The 20004-nt window shown below is 38.6% G+C and overlaps 1 protein-coding gene across 2 annotated transcripts in view; it reads left to right on the forward strand.

Moving 5' to 3' along the window:
* Positions 1-376: 376 nt before the first annotated feature.
* CCAR1 (cell division cycle and apoptosis regulator 1) overlaps positions 377-20004 on the forward strand; it is a 40538-nt gene continuing 20910 nt past the window's right edge. Inside the window, exons 1-12 of one of the 2 annotated variants that reach the window (XM_067552638.1) lie at positions 377-431; positions 1993-2113; positions 10998-11063; positions 11162-11334; positions 12087-12131; positions 12880-12912; positions 13965-14158; positions 15014-15128; positions 15211-15403; positions 16662-16791; positions 17079-17240; positions 18155-18380. In XM_067552638.1, coding sequence (XP_067408739.1) covers positions 2041-2113; positions 10998-11063; positions 11162-11334; positions 12087-12131; positions 12880-12912; positions 13965-14158; positions 15014-15128; positions 15211-15403; positions 16662-16791; positions 17079-17240; positions 18155-18380 — 1410 coding nt within the window. In that variant the 5' untranslated portion in view covers positions 377-431; positions 1993-2040. The remainder of the gene's footprint in view (positions 432-1992; positions 2114-10997; positions 11064-11161; positions 11335-12086; positions 12132-12879; positions 12913-13964; positions 14159-15013; positions 15129-15210; positions 15404-16661; positions 16792-17078; positions 17241-18154; positions 18381-20004) is intronic. The other variant, XM_067552639.1, reaches the window with a different exon arrangement.

The following is a 20004-nucleotide window of genomic DNA, read 5'->3' on the forward strand; positions in this document are numbered from 1 at the left end:
GGCCCAGCTAGCCAGCCGGTCTGATGGGACGTGAACACACCTTGCGCCTCTGCCCAAAAACAAGATGGCGCTAGCATCGGCCTTTTTTGAGCCGTATGCCCCGAAGCAACATGGCGTCCAAATGTCTCATCCAGAGCAACTGCCTACGCCCTCTCCCCGCGACCGATCTCCACGGTAGGCACCCTCCTGCCCGGAGAACGGAGACTTCCTATTGGCGCGTGCGCAGTAGCGACGCCTTCATTGCTGTGGAGCCGGCGACGCTTGCGGGGCACGTGCGGGAACGCACGTTTTAACGTCACTAGTGTGCGCCATCGCATCCCTTTTCCGCTCTCCGTCCTGTGTAGGCATGCGCAGTAGGGAGCACTGCACTCTGTGTGTGGGCTAGATGGGTTTGAAATGGCTCCAGTGAGGCCCCGCCTGGCCCGGCTCAGGTACGAGGGCTGCCCGCGGGGTTCGGATGAGAGGATGGGTGGCTCCGAAGGGAACGATGGGGGTGGTGCGGGCCTCTGGGCCGCTCTTGGAGCAGGCCCATCGAGGCGAGATAGGATCCTTCGGGGTTAGGCCCCGTTCCCGCGTTCAGGCCCCGCATCATTGTTGGCGAGGAGGAGCCGCGCGGAGCCACTTGTTTCGTCCGAGCCGTTACTGAGCAGATCCCCTCTCTCAGGCGCCTCTGGCCTCGCTCTGTCCGGGGGGAGGTTTCCTCACGGCCACATGGCCTCAGCTTCCCTCACCGAGACCCGGATCTGCCACCCGCCTCCGCCCGCCGCCTCACAAGGGCGCGCTGCCAGAGACTCCATCAGAGCAGCCCCCTCCCTCCCCCGTCGTGTTCGCTGTCTCGGTCTGTTCAAGCTGCTTGGGTACTTGGGGGATCCCAGTATTCAGTTATTGTGGGTTGTGAGGAGTGCTCTCTTCAGCCTTTGGTGTTACCAGGATTCTGTGGGTTGGCCCTCACGGCAGGAACTGCCTTTTTGTTCTGTGTTTGTACAGTGTCCACCACAGTAGCTTCTGCTCTATGCTTGAGGCCTCCTGGTGCTGCTGTAACACAAATAGCAACGAATAGTAATGTTTGGTAGACAAAGTTAGGTACATACATGTGTGAGGCATTCCACTGAGGTCACTTGGACTAATGAAATGCATAAAGTATCAAAACTTTAGTCATTTTGCAAATGTCTATTCAGATTAACAAGTAGTCTGAATTGAAAATGTGCAGGTACAGGTGGGGAGTGCCAGATAACTCTTGTAGTGACTAACAGACCATGGCCTTAAGCTTTCTCTCTAAGCAGCAAGAGCTGTTTGTGTGTTGACTGGATTTACCAGTGCACTTTTTAATTAGTTAGGGTGTTTACAGTGTGTGCATGCGCAGACACACACACAAACACACACACAAAGTGCGTTCTTAACTCTGATTAAAATAGCAGTGAGGGTAAAGCAACTCAAGTTAGCAGCATGAGTTCAAACTGGCTTTAACTTGCATTCCTAACTTTTGTTAAAAAGTGGAATTGCTGTTTTCACTGCTAGTTTAATCTTCCCATTGAACTGCAAAGCAAAAGTGAAATATGCCCAAAGTTTGTATATTGCTTGTTCCTACTAACTGTATTTGGGGAGTTGTGACTTAGAGCACAAAAATAACTTTTGCTTATTTAAAAATTGTATTTTATTCTTCTGTGAATTCCCCCAGACCTCATTGAAAATCTTAGTTTTTCATTTAGTTTTGAGCTTTTCCTATACATTTAAATAGTTTTAGTTTTGCTGTCAAGATGAAGGTTTTTTTGGTGTCTCATTCTGTAGTTTGTTAGGTTAGTTATAGATTTGACAGAGCTCAAAAGCCTTGCACTTTGAAAGATTCCTTTTTATACATGTAAGTCTGGTGTTCAAAATGCATTTTTCTTTGACTTGGGAATGGAGTAGTTAAAGATTTGTGGAACATGTTTTAAAATACTATTCATATTGGCTGAAATATTTATAACAATAGCTGCTTATTTATTTTAATAGATCACAGTTATAGAAGATAAGACACTCAAAGGATTTTGCCTTTCCATAATGGCTCAATTTGGAGGACAGAAGAACCCCCCGTGGGCTACTCAGTTTACAGCCACTGCAGTATCTCAACCAGGTCAGCTTGTATATTTTTGAATCCTGACATCTAGTTGAACTGCAGAGTCTACAGTTGTACAGGGTTAAGAATGATATAGTACTAACTGACTTGTTTGGTAAATATTCTGTTAACATTGTAAAGGTTGATTCTTATATGTGAATGAAATAACAAGGGTTAATAAAGGCTGCTAGGATTTCCAAGCAAATATTCTAAGAGTTTCACCTTAAGGAAATGTTAACCAGTATTACTTATCTACAATAGGTGAGTTTTCTTTTTGCTTATAACTGAATGTACTTGTATATTTCAGTATATTATAGTAAGGACGTTTTTGAGAGTTGCCTGTATAGATTCCTGTTTGTGAGATGTGCTTGCACTCTCTGCAAACTGGAATCCTCTATCAAAGTTCCCTACACCACAGGTCCTGTCTTGATATTCAAAAGAGTATTTTTGATGGTGGTAGCCAGTTATCTTAATGCAATTTAAAAGCCCCAATCAAATTGCAGGCCAACCTGTTTGAAGCCATGTCAAGTGACTATATTTTTGCATAGGCATAGACATAAAGGTGTATAAAGGTTTCCAAGCAGCAACATGAATCTGAAGATTGCTGTATGGTAGTCAAAGATACCAAATGTTTTGATACTTCTATTACTGTGAGCTTGCTAGGATGTAAGAGAGGAGAAAGAGGCACTCCAGAATTAAACATTCTGGCTTGTTTCAATATTAAGATTACAAAGTCAAGCACTGAGAAGTTAAGAAATGCCAGTTATTGTGTAATCTTAGTTTGGTCTGTTTGTGTGTATATATTATGTTACAGGCTTTAATTACACAATCACATACATTTTTTCCCCCACAGGACCCCTGCCTCATTCAATGTGTAGGATGGATGATGCTCAATTAATGAGCAACTAAGCAATATTTTTTGTTTTCCCATTGTTCAGTGTATGGCTTTAGGTCTTAGTTACTGCACACTATTAAACCTTTGCTCTGAAGACAGAATTATTAATTTCCTCATTGGCTTTTCTATGGCACTCATCACTATAATATCAGAGTGTTTCATAAACACAAACTAATTCATCTCCCAAATCCTCTGAAATGAGGGTATTTTCATCCTCATTTTGCAGTTGGGGAACTGAGGCACAGACTAAGATCAAAAGTATGCACTAATTTTATGTTTTCAATTTGAGATGCTTAGGACTATATCCTTAGCATATAGGTGACTTTATATTTTCAAACACCCATTCAAGCTCCTATTGACTTCACTGCAGCTGTGAGTGCTCAACACTTTACAAAAACGACATTCCAGGATCTCAAGTTTATCCATAAAAATATAAGAAACACACATTTAATGATCACCTCTAAAACGGTTGGTTTAAATGACTTGCTTAGCATCACACAGAATCTTTGTGGCAGAGGCAGGGATAGAATCCAATTATCCAGGGCAGCATTTAACGGTCTTAAATATGAGAACTTTCTGCAGTCACCTGTGTCATTTGTTACTCATCTTCCAACTTCTGTAACAAAATGAGGCAAGAATCCTGCACATGAGTCTCCTTCACTAAACAGTCCTAATTCATCCTCAGAGCAGGTCCTGTGCACTGGATGGGGCAGGGGTCCTATGGAAAAATATAGTATGTGATCACGTAAGTGAAGACTATCCTATCGCATATTCACTAGGTGGCCAAATTAAGGTTACAACAGACAAATTTAATTGGGGCATTTCCTAACTTTTGAGTGTTTGACTTTACAATCTTAATGTTCTTAGTATAATTTTGTGTGTAATTTCCTGGGTTATTAAAAAAGCAAACTGAAAAAACTAATTTAATCACATGGCAATATATTGACACCCCCATGGGTCATCACAGTTGGAACCTTTAATTCCACCACGCAGACCAATTCTGTTTGAGCTAATGGAGTAACAGATAGATGATACTGTAACACTATTTCTTTGTGGAGTAACAGTAGAGAAGGATGGTACACTTTACCAGTGGGTGTCATGGTTATTTGCTGACAGCAGAGGAATGCTGAGAATCAATAATCTTTGGTTCTATCCTAGGCTCTGGAGGTGTGCTCTAGTGGGCACAGACCTTTCTGCTCATTTCCACTCTTGAAGTTTGACATCTTCTCCCCCCTCTCCCTCCCTCCCCCCTTTACCCTGTCCTCTCAAACCTGTCCTGGACAGTTTCTTCCCCATATCGGGTTCCTTGTTCCAGTCCCATTCTCCTTGTCTACACAATCCCAGTCATCATTCTTCAGACTTCTCATCTCCATCCTGGTTTCTTTCAGTCCCAGTTCCCCCTCCCTTCTCATCCAAGCTCTCTCCTCCTCCAGTCAGATTCCCACAGCTCTCTTCCCTGGCTCCTTGTCTGTCTCATTGCTCAGCCAGTGCCAGTCTCCCCTCTAGCTCCTCATCCAGTCTTTCTTCCCTCTTGCAAAGCCAGCTGGTTCAGTTTCCTCCCTTCCCATTTCCCTCAAACAGCTCCTAGTCTCCTTGCCCAGTCAATCCTATTTCTCTTTCTTCCTCTACAACTTAGTCAGTTTCCTTCTGTCCCCCACTCCCACATGCCAGTCTCACCAGACTTCTTGTCCCAATCTGTTCCTTTCCTTTCCTGTCTTTTGTCCCCTTTGCATTCAAATCAGATCGCTTCCTCCTTCACACTGACTGCCAGCAGGGGGAGCCATTGGAAGCACAGGAGAGAGACTCGTGGCCCTGTTAGTGTTTGGCCCCAGCCTGGCTCAGAGCCTCCATTATGGGGAAGTACTGAGCTGCCATGGCCCTGGCCTGGCACATGTTCAGTTGCTCTATGGGGCTGGTATGTGCATGGAGCTGTGAGCTGAAGGACGATGCTCAGTCATTCTGGAGTTGGTGCATGACCAGACTGGTCAACACTAGGAGAGATGAGAGGCTTGAAAATGCTCAGTGAGGATGGAATCTCCAGAGTTTTTAGCTGTTAAATTCTCACAAGTCTTTACTGAGCATTTTTCAAAGGCTTATAATTTGGCCAGGTTTGGATGGATTTTCATGGGGAGGGCAAAAGGCACATTGCAGACTCAAAAGCCTCCACCTCTCAAACTTCAAGGGCCTGCTCCAAAGCATGGAAGTGCTAGTATTTCAAAGAAAAGGTCCCAAGGACTTTTTAATGTGTTCAAAATAAGGTATTTTCACCTATCTTCATTCTCTGAAAGGGTTGAACTGTTCTGTCTGAAATTTAAAAACAAAAACCTGAGGCGGACATCTGTCATGGAAATTTTCAACTGAAACAATTAAAGTTTGGCAAAGTAATAAGCAACTTTTCTCTAACATCCTTCTCTGTGAAGACTAAAGCTTGCAACACAGTAAAGAGGTTTCTTTGATCCTTGGTTTCATGGCTTCTTGCATCTATTGATAGCAAGACTTGAAATAAAGCCTTTCTGCACTGGTTAAGGATAGATATTATGGTGATGAGCACTACAGAAAATTATGAGAGTGAGAGCATAGATTCTAGCATGTTTGCAGATCCTGGTAATAGTGCTGGACGTTTCCCATAAATGCCTCCAAGGGTTTCCTCCTTTTCCATCAGCAGTGATTGTGACACACTTCAGGTTTGGCTGCAATCCTTAGTAGGGACCATCTTCAGAATCAAGATCTGTGGATACCCGTGGAGCCAGATTTTTTATATTCTTTGAATAATCTGATTTTGGTTTGAAAGCTTTTCTTTTTCTGATCAAAGGAAAGTCTCTGCAAATCTTAATACCATGGCTATATGCTATATTAAGTGACTGTCGGAAAATGCATCTTTTGATCTCAGCCAATCCAACTTTGGATCAATTTGGATCAATCCAACTTTATCAATGATGCACTCTACCTCACTGTGAACTTTGGGTTTTTATACAAGCTGGGAGTGGTTTTTTTGCAAGCACTTTGAAGGACAGGATTAGAATGCAAAATAATCTTAACTGATTAGAGAATCGGTCTGAAATCAACAAGATGATATTCAATAAATACAAATGCAAAATATTTCACTTAGGAAGGAAAAATAAAATGCACAACTACAAAATGGGGAATAACTGCTGAAAAGGATCTGGGGCGGATAGTGGATCACAAATTGAATGAGTCGTCAATGTGATGGAGTTGTGAAAAAGGCTACTATCATTCTGGGGTGTATTAATAGGAGTGTTGTATGTAAGATACAGGAGGTAATTGTCCCACTCTACTAGGCACTTGTGAGGCCTCATTTGGAGTACTGTGTCCAATTTTGGGCTCCACACTTTGGGAAAGATGGAGACTAAATGGAGAGAGTCCAGAGGAGAGCAACAAAAAAACGAGGTTTAAAAAAACCTGACCTATGAGGAAAGGTTTTAAAAAATTGGACATGTTTAGTCTTGAGAAAAGAAGATTTTGGGGGGAGGGAGGAATCTGATAAGTCTTCACACATACAATGGACTGTTATAAAGAGGACAGTGATCAGTTGTTCTGTGTCCGCTGGAGGTAGGACAAGAAGTAATGGGCTTAATCTGCAGAAGGGAGATTTGTTAGATATGAGGAGAAATTTACTAACTGTAAGGGTAGTTAAACTTTGGAATAGGCTTCCAAGGAAGGCTGTGGAATTCCTATCATTTGAGGTTTTTAAAAACTGGCTGGGCAAACATCTGTCAGTGGTGGTCTAGGTTTACTATTCCTTCCTCAGTGCAGGTGGCTGGACATGAATGACTTCTCAAGGTCTCTTTTTAAGCCCTACATTTCTATGGTTTTATCATCTTCTGGGGAAGAGCATTAGCATGGTGGACAGCCTCATTCCAAAGTACACAATGCTCAGCATAACTAATCTCTCAAATCTTCAGTGTTAGCTTGCACATTTCAAAAGTGGGGAACATTTCCATTAAATCTCTTTGCCTCAGAAACAAATTCATATTCCATTCAGTTTTGATCCAGAGGAGGCAGTGGTTCAGATTCTTTGAAAGATGCTTTCTACATGTGTTCTAAAGTCAGGAGCACCTTTATGCCTCTCCTGTAGTTCCTCTTATTCCAAGTTTAATCCAGAAATCTTAAAAGAACAGGATTTAAGTAACTTTCTTAATTTGCCAATTCAGTTGCTCAGGTTTGGTCATGATTGTCTTCCTCCCTGGGGGAAGAATATGTGCAGGAAGGGACAAAAGGTTAGTCTTCTCTGCTTGATTTTCAATCAGTGTCACCCTCTCTGGAGGGTTTTGGGAGTAGTTCATCCATTAACTTGTGCTCAAGACCCGTGTCCTTTGTGGCTGTTGACAGTTTGGGGAGAAGAACTGAGTGCATTGCTGGTAGTGATTGCTGGTGCATCTGAGAGTACTTTTGCTAATTGTTGTTCTTCCTTACTGGTAGCACTCTCCCTCCTTAGTGGTGCTCTTGAGTGGTTCTGTGGGGTTCCATCTTGTCATCCTCACTTGCTTTATGTCCATGTGATGTTGGGAGGGCACATGAGTTGCAATGTCTGCAATATGGTGATGATGCACAGCTTTATGACTCCATCCCCACTGACAATGTGAATGTGGTTGATTGCATTACTCAATATCTGGGGAACATTGGAGCATGTAATTAGCATCTAGGACCTCCTACTAATAGAAATTACTAAGAATTCATTTGAAGAAGGCAGTCTTATCACTTTCCTTAAATCCTACAATAATGTAAATACTAGAGAAACTATTGTTTTGCTGTATAGATTATTTTACTGGGAATAGTCAGCCATAAAATGACTGAGTCATGTGCTCCCTTACAGCTAATACAAACACCATAGTTCACTCATCTCAAGGCCTGCTTGGCCAAGATCAATTCCTGGATAAAGAGTAGTCAGATGAAGTTAAACCGTGGCATGACTCAGATCACTTCAGTAGGGACAAGAAAAATCTTTAAAGAATTTGCTTCCACACTAACATGAGTAAGTGGAGTACATCTGCCCTCAGATCATAAAGTTCAAGTGCAGTGTTGCACACCTTGTGGATGCCTTATACGTTCTGGAATCTCATATAGTGACAACTTAAAAAAAAGCTACATTTGCTATGCCCTATCTTCTCTGATGCAGTCCAGGCCTTAATCTTCATGTATTTGTGACTTTGAGGTTTGGTTTATTGTAATGCAAGATAACTTGGTAAGAAAGCGCTAACATTGGAAAAAAACTTCTTCTGGTGCAGAACTCAGTGATCCATCTCTGTCCTCACTAACGGGTTGAGCGCATTCCTGGACTTTGTTCACTTCATTGGCGACCCTTTGAATATAAAGTAAAAATTATGGTGATTGTCCAAAATAATAAGTAAACAATAAGCCTTTTGTGAAGACTTGCGCCCTGAAGTGCGAGACCTTTTTTTGTGGATTCTGCTAATATCCACAATTCAACTTATTTTATTTTTTCCTCAAACAATCAGCGTACTCAGACAGTCAGAAAGGATCACCTAGAAACCTTATCACTCTGATTCAATATCTTTCATGTTTTCACATCTTATTGCAAAGATTTTTTTAGGGTGTCCTTAATGTCATTAATTATTATAAAACATCCTAAATTTTCTTTCTTGTACTTGAAAGGACAATATTAACCGAAAAAATAATTAAATAAAAAGTGTTGGAAGTTGGTCCCTCTCCCATATTTTGTGGTTTTGTATACATATTTTCTTTAAACATTTTTCCCTTTCCTGGTCCTGTAAAACAGAACTACATAAGAACTATTTAGACTTCTCAGGGGAAACAGTGAAACTGACTGTACAAAAAAGTATTGTCAAATGTATAGTCAAATGAAATAGAGATGTTTTTAGTTTATCTTAGGTGTTTCTTGAAACAGTACTAAGGAGCTTACCTTCCTGATCTTTAGATTTGGTGGTCACAGCCTGTATGGGAACACTAGCCATTTGAATTTTCCCTTGATATATCTAGAAGGAATGATTGGTTATTAACAGGGAAAATGGGTGGAATCCAAGGTCTCTAAATGGTGTTACATATGAATAAGAATGTCTTGTGTCACCATCCTAAATTTCTGACTTAAAGAAATCTGGTGTCTTTTTTTTAAACCTAAATTAACCTTTCTGCCCATGGTGGGTGTGGTTCCCTCCCCCCAAATTACCTGAAGATGCTAGGTTATACAGTCTAGGTTTTAAAAATATTCATAGTTACTTAGGTAGAACTCACCCACTATTTGTAGCATATGGAGAGAATTCTACATTTAATTTGGGTCTAAACTCCCTATAAGATGCCTCTGTGTTACCTATTTTCTGTATTACTGCATCTGAAGAAGAGATCTGAAGTCTCTCGAAAGCTTATGCCTGCAAATATTAAATTTGTTAGTCGTTAAAGTGCCACAGAACTCTCGTTGTTTCTAGTGAAAATAGACACAGAATAGGTACAGCTCACCTGTTTATCGCTAAGTAAATTGTAGCTCTCTACCTGTTACTTTGTAGTGCTCCAGGTTACTCCTCCCATCTCCCACTAAAGGACAGATATATTTTTGGGGGTCCTACTGCATGAAGGTGGTGGGGAGAGAGAAGGTGGTTAGGAAAACTCACTGTGCTGCATGGAGGGGCCCATAAGGATGTCCTCTCTTTTGTTCTGGATTTCTCCTGTCTCTGGTTCACGTAGCAAAATTCAAAAGAATGAAATATTGATCCAGCTATAAAAAGTAGCAAAACCCCACTAAAACCAGGATGTTAAGTTACTAATGTGACAAAATTAAAATTACGTAAATTATTCAAATAATAATTCAAGCTCCTTACTTCCTTTTCTGTGTAGTGATGCTTATAAAAGACTTGAGAAGAGAAGTTAGTAGAGTAACTAATATGATGCTAGTAAGTCAGTGTTATGGACTGCTTCCTTTTCTTGGGTTTGTACTTATGAATAGTGTGTGGCAAGCAAACAGGAATAATCCAAATGGTTTATTTGCTATAGAAGGTGCTGAAATGCCCTAAATCAGTGGTTCTCAACCAGGGGTATGTGTACCCCTGGGGGTACACAGAGGTCTTCCAGGGGGTCCATCAATTCATCTAGTTATTTGCTGAGTTTTACAACAGGCTACATAAAAAGCACTAGCAAAGTCAGTACAAACTAAACTTTCATACAGACCATGACTTTATACTGCTCTATAAACTGTGCTGAAATGTAAGTACAATATTTATATTTCCATCTATTTTCTAATTATATGCTAAAAATGAACAATTTTTCAGTAGTGTTCTGTGATGCTTTTGTATTTTTGTCTGATTTTTGTAAGCAAGTAGTTTTTAAGTGAGGTGAAACCTGAGGTACGCAAGACAAATCAGACTCCTGAAAGGGGTACAGTAGTCTAGAAAGGTTGAGAACCACTGCCCTAAATTATAAGTAAATATTTAAAAAGATGTATTGTGCTGGTAATGACGTCTCCGTTTGTGCTCTCATTACTAAAACACGATGTCTTTCATAATCATCTCTGCATCACAGGCATTTTTGTCCTAAATCATAGCTAAGTCATGAATGTGTGTGCATGCCTTATGTGGTACCATGTTCTTGATTGCCATCAAGAAAAGTGGATCTGAAACAGCACTGTTTGTCAGTCTGGGAGAATTGTGGCTGTTAGTGTTCTGTATCAACCATCAAAAAATAACATGTTTCATTTTGGAGAGCCAAGGCAAAGCTTGAAAGGCCGAAGCAGTCCACCTGGCATGTGCAGCAAAAATCCACAACTGCCACTTTAATAGCCCCAGTAGTGCTGTCTTAACATCAAGGGCTAAAATATTGTAGCTGCTAGTGCAGCCAACCCCTGTACTACTGAACAGCTTGTTACAGAGGCATGAGTTCCAGCAACCTTTTCTGTTACTAGGATAAAAACCTGACAATTGGAGTATTATGGGTGTGGATTCTATTAATTATAGGTTCTAATCTGGTAGGAGACAGTGTGATTTTTAAAGGCTTGCTTTTTAAATATTTGTTGTTGTTTAGAGGAGAGAAGGAGGGAAATGGCAGCTGGAAGTCAAGATTCAGGAGTGCCTCTTCCTCTTGAGAGAGGTAGGACTAGGCCAGGGGAAGAAAGTACTAGCACTAAGAGTAAGGATCGTTTTCTTGCCATGATGACTCTTAATGCATAACTGTTGTTCTGTTTTCAGCTGCTCTTGGTGTTCAGCAGCCATCATTGCTTGGAGCCTCTCCTACAATATATACCCAGCAAACAGCATTGGCAGCAGCAGGCCTCACTACACAAACTCCAACAAACTATCAACTAACTCAGACAGCTGCTTTGCAACAGCAAGCTGCAGCTGCAGCTGCAGCATTACAGCAGGTAAAGAAATTTGTGTTTGAGGAATAGTTTCTGCTGACTACACAAACTTTGTAATAGGCAATTTTAGGTTTAAAGAACCATTGTTTTCTCTAACTTGAGGACCAGGTGGAATAAAATTTGTTTGACTTCCCATTACAAGATTGATTATTTAAAAAAAAAAAAAAAAAAAAAAAAAAAAGGGGGGGGAGGAGGAGAGAGAGAGAGAGAGAGAGTACTCCTATAGTCAGGAATAGGCTTATCTATCCATGAAGATAGGTGGTTTTTCTGCTGAATCTCATATCTTGGGAAGCAGTGAGTTCAGATTGAGACTTTTAGTAAAACGAGTTTTACTGTTAATAAGCTCCACATTGGAAGTTCCAAATACTTCACTAAGCCACAATGTGTAGTTTACAATATTTGACATAATTTCGTGTTTTGTGACCTAGATATTTAATTATTTTGAGTGGCAGGATTAATGGACGGTTTGTTTGATTATATAGAAATCTAATAGTATTTAGGTGGTCCAGGATGAATTTTTAATTCTGAAAATCTTGATTATAAATGTAATACATCTTGACTGTATTCGTCAAGTTTTGGATTAGAAATTACTGACTTTTTCAGTCTCTAAAACAGATTTAAAACAATTTATAAATGTTAGGTTTTTGTATTTAAATTTGTTTCCTAAGGGATTTAGTAGCTAGTTTGCAAATATAATTTTTGGAGAGTAATATTTTCTGTTTATCAGCTGTTTTGCTTTTATATGTTTTTTTCAGCAATATTCACAACCTCAGCAAACGCTCTATAGTGTCCAGCAACAGGTTTGTCTAATTCTATTGTGTATATCACAAATAACTTTTACTGTAATTTGCATGTCTTTGCAGGATTAGTCTCCAGAAACATCTGCTTTACTGAATATTTTCTTTATATATTCTTTATTTATAAATATAAATAATTTATTTTTTAATTATGAAAGAGAATTTGAGTCTAAATTTACATCCATAGAACGAAATCTCTAGAATAGGAGTCTACCTTTTGTGCTGTATGGGGAATTTGAAATGCTGTTCGATGTGTGTGTATGTGGTCCATGGTAAACTCCATGCTCTAAATAGTACCGTGTATTTTAACTGCTGGAATGATTCTGTCCAAAGATCTTCCCTGTCACATTGTTGTCATACCTGAAAGTTATAGTATTGTGAGAGAATCCATGTATTGGTAAATTACAGTCTTACCCTTCCCAGCTGCTCAGACTGTCTCTTTTTGAGACACTCCCTCACATGTTGTAAATGTTAGTGATGTATGGTGACAAAACTATCAAGAAAATTGAAGTATTCGTTACTGAATAAGTCTGGAAACTGTGTTCCTAAAAAAACTGTTGAAATGTACACCGTTTCATAGATATGCAGAATATAACTATGGAAATGACCAAACCCCAGTGCATTAACTGCTTCCACTCAAATAAGTAACTCAGATGAAACAAAAGCTATTTTCCTGTTTTATAAAGAGGATGTAAAACTGTACAGTTTCCTTAAGTATGTAAAATTAATTTATAACTTTTTTTTATTTAAGTTGCAGCAACCTCAGCAGACCCTTTTAACCCAGGTTAGTTTGATTGTATCATTTTGCCTTCATATCCAAACATAGGTAATAGGGGAATGTAAATCTGTGCTTCTCGCCATTGTTTTTATTTTAAGGGTTTTTTAAAAGATAATTGTGCATTTCTTGTATACTTTTTTGTTACAACGTGTAGTGTGTGGGATGTCCTAATATGATAAGAGCGTTTACTGGTACAGCTTTGTTTGTTTTATTGTATCCAGCTATAAAAATTTGCATAGCTTTAGTTTTAATAATTGTTAAAGTAAAGGCTTTTATCATTCAACCTTAGAAGGAATAATTTGGACTTCAAGCTTTTATTTACTTTACAGTATACAACAGCTTGGGGAAACTTTTCTTAAGAAAAATAAATTTATCACACTATATCATTAGGAACAGTATTGCATATAGTCTTTTTAAAGGGATCTTATTGATCTTGACAGGCTCAATGTGTAATTCTTTGAAGTATTTTTGTAAGTATTTTAGTTTATTTTTAAGGTCTAATACTGAAAAATTACAGATGTTAAAAATCCACTGTCAGCAAGAACAAAATACTGAATTTGTCATGTTCACTTGTGTGCACATCATTCTTTTTGCTGACTGTTTGTATGAATAGACAAGGAATTTAATTGACTAGTTAGAATAGATTCTGATTAGTTCTACGTTCTACTAATTTGTGGAATCAAATCAGTAGGCTGAACGGAGGAACTGTAAGAGGTAGTCCCAGGTAACCCAATAGCTTGGTTTAATTGTGGGTGGCCCTGCTGAAGAGTTATGGATTTTTTAAAATAGTGATGCAATCTACTTTTTTTAGGTTGATTGGAGTTCTTTAGTATCAGGGAATCTTCTAAATTTATTTTAAAGTTAACTGTTTCCTATAAGAGCAATATGTGGCTTTGAATGTGCTTTTGGCTTTGAAAAGTAAGCCTTTGTTTATAAAGTATTTGTTTTAGAAAGATTCTTCTAAAATTTATCATTTCCTTACTCATGTAGCTGTTCATTTTAATTGTGTCATTGGCATCTGAATGCTTATGGAATTCAATGTTTTATTTTGGTTACAGCCAACCGTTGCACTGCCTACCAGCCTTAGTCTATCTACTCCTCAGCCAGCAGCACAGATAACTGTTTCCTATCCAACACCACGGTCAAGTCAGCAGCAAACCCAACCACAGAAGCAGCGTGTCTTCACAGGGGTAGTTACAAAACTACATGACACATTTGGTTTTGTGGATGAAGATGTCTTTTTTCAGCTGAGGTAAGTGCACTTGGTTGCAGCTGTATTCTGTGATGTCGTCACTAAACAAAATGTTTCAGAACTTCGCTCACAAATTCTCTGCTACTTCAGAGCCATTTTTGCAGCTAATATAATCTAGTAGCTTAATTTACATCTGGAAGCAGTGATTTTAAGTCAGATGGCTGGATAGAATAGTGGCTGTTAATGCTAAGTTCATAATCTGAACTTTGCTTATTCAGGACCCCATTCTGGGAGGCTCCAATGAACCTTAAATGGGTGGAGAACTGTGGAGCTGCAGTACTTGGGGTTAGTGGAGCCAACATAGGATGCAGTTGCTCTGTCTTAACGCATTCATTTGAGGCTCTGCAGGTGTGGGACCAGGAAGGGAATTGAACTGCTCTAACTGATTCCCCATCTGAAGCAGGCATTATTTCCAATGGATTTTCAGACAGTTTTCAAATCTCATTAATTCTATTCCTCTCTTCCCCTCCCCCACAAAAGAAAAACAACAAACCCACAAACAAACAGAACAACCTTCTTTTTCTCTTGCCCCAAGTGAAGCATTTAGAGAAAACTTTGGAGATCTACCCCTGCGTTTTTTAAGTCCTCTCTCTCTCTCCAACCCTAGGATTTAGCTAGTGAGGTGCAATGTGACCCTAGATACGTTTTGTAGGATATTTAAAGTATAAAATCACCTCCCATATCTTCCTACTTGGTTTCTGAAGTGTTATGCGTGATGTTTCTGAACTCAGAAGCATGGCTCTGTCTTATTAGTAACTCTTACATTTTCCTCTCAAAACTAACAAAGTATAAAGCTAGTTTTTGTACCTTAACAGAACATTATCTTATATTACAACTTTTTTTAAAATGTTGCAGCGCTGTTAAAGGGAAGACACCTCAAGTAGGAGATAGAGTATTGGTAGAAGCTACTTACAACCCCAATATGCCTTTCAAATGGAATGCACAAAGGATTCAAACACTTCCAAATCAGGTATATGCAGTTATCCAGTATAGCTTTTGTTTAATTATTTTTATTAAGTTAATTGATAATACATTCCCTTTTCTTCCATTAGAACCAGACCCAAACCCAACCTTTACTCAAGACACCTCCAGCTGTACTTCAGCCCATAGCACAGCAGACTGCATTCAGCGTTCAGGCACAGCCACAGCCGCAATCACTGTTGCAGGCACAAATATCAGCAGCTTCTATTACACCTTTGCTTCAGACACAGCCTCAGCCTCTATTACAACAGCCACAACAGAAAGGTATTGCTCCAAAACATGAAATTTGTTTTTCTCCCTCGTGTGTTGATGTGGGTAATGTTTAAACCTGTTCCATGACAGGATTGAAGTAACAAAACCAAAGAAAATGAATGTAGTTAATTGTAGAAGAGCAAGACTCTATCATTTTCTAGGTTGAAACCTGGAGTTACATGAAGAAAGCCATATAGCACGTGGAACTTATCTGTAGTACCTCAACAAAAACATGCTAAGGAAAGTTCCTCTGGACTGCTGCAAATCCTATCATCTAGAGATTGATTCTGTGGTTTAAAAACAAATCCAACACAAAATGTAAAATTAGTATTTATTCTCATGCAATTCAAAGTACAAATTGGAATGTAATTCTTAAAGATCCACTGAAATGCTCTGGAAAACTTATTGTTTTCCACGTTAGGGGAATTCTTATGTTTTACATTTTTAACCTATTTGGGAATAAGCAGATTGTAGCAATCTGCGCAAGTAATTCTTTGTTAACATCGTAGTTACCAGGAAGATTGTTGTGATGTCACCAGTATAATTATGACAATAGATGAAGAATAAGTAGCAGAAGCAGTTCTCCAATGAAACAAAGACATTGATTTCATGAATGTGTTGCCAGTGATAATAGGAAAGAAAAACTGATAACATCACCTTAACTGTTCCTGAATAAAATATTGTTCTATATTGTGACAAGTACTATGAGGGCACAATATTTAGGAATATTTGGTCAAGATATGATCTTTCAGCTAAGTGTACTATTTTTGGACATCTTTTTATCAAAACTAATTGGTGATGGGGTTAAATAAAAACAACTGTGAAGTCAACTGTTGACTTGTTTTTTGCAGCAAGGAACCCTAACGAAAGGTCAATAGAAGCTTACTTGTCTTTTTCTAGCATACGCTTCAAAACCTGAATATATTCTGAGTTGAAGATATTTCCTACATAATTGAATTTGTCAGATTTTTTAGATGTTTACTGTCATAGCATCTGTTATTAAGTCATTAGAATTTACTGCAAAAGTGGAACTTTTAAAAAAAATTGCTTTAAGGAACCTTCTATTTCACCCAGTGAAGAAGGCATCAGAATGATGTTTTTGGAAACAGTAAGCTATTAAGTATGCTGTTTTACAACTGGCTTGTTGGTGTACAAAACACTATTAAATAAATTTTAGAATGATTTAAAAATATTCAGTATTTGTAACAGTTTAGAATAGGCAATGGTTCTTAATGTGCATAAATCCTAAAAATAGTTTTTATTTTTTTAGCTGGTTTGTTACAGCCCCCTGTACGTATAGTTTCACAGCCTCAACCAGCACGAAGACTAGACCCTCCATCCAGATTTTCAGGGAGGAATGACAGAGGGGACCCTATGCCTAACAGAAAAGATGACAGAAGGTGTGTTGTTGATGATGGATCTGCTTATGGATTTCATCAAATGTTATGTTTAATTTTTTGAGTATAGTTGAGCATCTTAGTCCTGAGAGAGAGATTTGATTTCTTTCTGTACTCATGGACTACACAATCAATTTGTTTTGGAGATGTAAAGTTCTATATAAATGCTTCTTGTTGTTTGAGAGAGCATTGTGTCTTTATAGAACTATTGACCTGTGAGAGGCCTATTTTCATAGTTTGCTGTTGCTTCTAAAATGAGAAATGTTCATATCTTATATACGTTTTTTAAGTCGTGAAAGAGAACGAGAAAGACGTAGGTCACGGGAGAGGTCACCCCAAAGAAAACGCTCCAGAGAGAGATCACCTCGGCGAGAGAGGGAAAGGTCACCTCGAAGACCACGACGTGTTGTCCCTCGTTACACAGTTCAGTTTTCCAAGTTTTCATTAGACTGGTATGTTTGGCCATCAGTTTTTTAAGCTCATTTTTCTATAGTAATGAATACATCTTACAATACTTTGTCTCTAGGCTAGCTCGAAAGAAAAAGCTATCTTAGTCTTTTCCTGAATTTAAACATTATAAGCAGCTTGCTTCTAGATTACATAGAGAAAGCAGTTACAGATGTTGGAAAGCTGTTTGCCATGTGTGACTTAGGCCCAACATTTTCTAGATGTGTTTTGATTTTAAAGATGTTTATTTTTTTCTGCTAACTGAAATTACTCCATTAGGGGCACACCAAATTCTTCACTTTTGATCACCTGTAGACCTGATGGATGTGCAATGAAACCTCCTCTTGTGGCTTTAATCATTGTATGCAGGGCATACTTTCTGTAGAGTTGATCCTTTATGGATTTATGTCAAGTAGGTTTCTCCGTGCTTCTTGAGACTCTATTCACACATTTGCTCATGAATTTTTTCAGTGAATATAAGTTTGTTCCACTTAACCTTCTTGTAAATGGAAACTATCAGAAAGTATTGATATTGAATTACCTTTATGTATGTATAAAATCTGCATTAGAATATGCTATTGCCAAATCCCTCAGTGCAGGTGGATGTTTCTTAATAGCTTTATGCAGTGTTGTAGTTGTCAGTCCCAAGATGATAGAGAGGTAATATCATCAACTTCCATTGGTGAGACAGACAAGCTTTCAAGTGACACACAGATTTTTTTCAGATCTGGGAAAGGCTCTCAGAGCATCACAGCTAAATACAAAATCGAATAGCTAGTTCAGCATAAGTAGTTAGCATATCTTGTAAGAGACCTTCCAAGGTGAAGTGACTCGTTAAGTATCTTAGTGATTGATTATTTTCAGATTAAGATCCTTTATTATTGTACCTTTCAAAATACATTTTTTCTTGTTATTACAGCCCTAATTGTGATATGATGGAACTGAGACGACGTTATCAGAACTTGTACATCCCTAGTGACTTCTTTGATGCTCAGTTTACATGGGTGGATGCTTTCCCTATGTCAAGACCATTTCAATTGGGGAACTACTGCAATTTCTATGTAATGCACAGAGAAGTAGATTCTTTAGATAAAAACTCTGCTGTTCTTGATCCACCAGATGCTGATCACCTGTACAGTGCAAAGGTTTGTATGACACCTTAACTTTTCATTAGAAATTTTTGAAAACAGAAGGGTGGCAGAGAGAAGCTTGTGAATACACTTGTGCAGTAACATTTTTCTAATTGTTTTGTCATATGTTTACATTACTTTCCCTAGCAATTATTATTTCATTCTGCTCAAATGCTTTTAGTTGAGTCTAGTCTGTAATATTCAGTATAATAAACTGACTGAGGTTTGAGTGGATATTAGATCTAGAAAAGTGAAAACTAATTTAAAGGTCACCTGCAGATAATTAAAATTTAAAATAATTAGTAACTCTCAGATAATGTTTGGTGGTGGTTTAGCAGTTCTGTGTTTGGTGTCCTGGGTTCTGTCTTCAGTTCTGCCACTGTGTGACCTTGATTAAGTGACTTAACTCTTCTGTGCCACAGTTTCTCTGTAAAATGAGCATTATGATACCTGTCAACCTGAGTGGAATGTGTTGAGATTAATGCTTCTAAAGCATTTTGAGATTTTTGAATTAAAGAGATTGCAAATGATCTGTTACCAGCCAAAACACTTAAACTTGGATATTTACAGCCTTAACTCCATCTACCTGTTACTTAAATGCAAAACTCTTGAGCAAATTGATGTTATATTGAAACAAATAGGTTAGACACTTGGAGAATTCACAGTATGAATAGTCTCTAGACAAGAGTAAGGTAGTCTTGTCACCGATGCAATTAAAATCTGCTCTGTTTGAGGGTATGATGGTTTTCTGGTTATCAGTTGTTCTTTGAGTAGTGATTCAGGAGCAGAGTTTAGTCTATTGAATGGCCTTAGTTGTGCTTTTCTATAGTTATGTATTGTTTGGTGTGTTTAAGTGTAAACTTAACTTTGAACTTCCAGATTTTCAAACGTTTGGGGAATTTGAGAGAACAACATTCTCAAAAGATTTTCCAATAAATAACTGGTATTTAGAACCTTAATTGAAGCTTAATGATGTGTTTTGCCTCAGAATTTCTTCAGGTTTTTAAGATTACTTTAAAACATTTTAGTAATGGGAGTCGGTCTGATGCTCATCCTGAGATTTCTCATTCTGGTTCCCAGAATGGACCACACCTCTCATCTTTCCCCATCACACACCAAATGTTGATCCCTGCATCCTACTCTTCCTATCATGGAGAGAAACTAGCTGGGGAAGGAGAGACACTTAATTCATTTATTAGGGAGTGTAAAATCTGTATAAAATTTCATTGGATTAATTTGATTATAGTGAAGTTAAGAGCTGAGAGTCAAAATCAGATATATAGTGGAAGCCTTGCTTCAAGCTTAAAGATGGAACAACTTAAGTGTTTCCATAATTAATGTTGGTGTAGGAAATACGTTTTTTGTTAAACTGCGCTAAATAGGGTTGAAAGAAGAGGGGTGCTATTAGTATCCTAGGCCAGATTATAACAAAAAGTGATGACCGAGCATGTTTTGGCAGCACTCTGAAAGAGATCAATGATTGAAACCACAAATGTGCTCCCTGGCCTTTGCTGTTCAGGACATTGAGTATATAATACTACCATTTGTGAATGTGTTCAGTGAACAGTAGGTTTTCATGTAACCTTTTAAATATACAGTGTCTGAATTAAATATCACAGTAACTCTGCTTTTGTATATA

This window comes from Emydura macquarii, unplaced genomic scaffold (genome assembly GCF_026122565.2).
Source record: "Emydura macquarii macquarii isolate MOO-44397 ecotype Brisbane River unplaced genomic scaffold, CSIRO-AGI_Emac_v2 contig_1390, whole genome shotgun sequence".
NCBI classification, from domain to species: domain Eukaryota; kingdom Metazoa; phylum Chordata; order Testudines; family Chelidae; genus Emydura; species Emydura macquarii.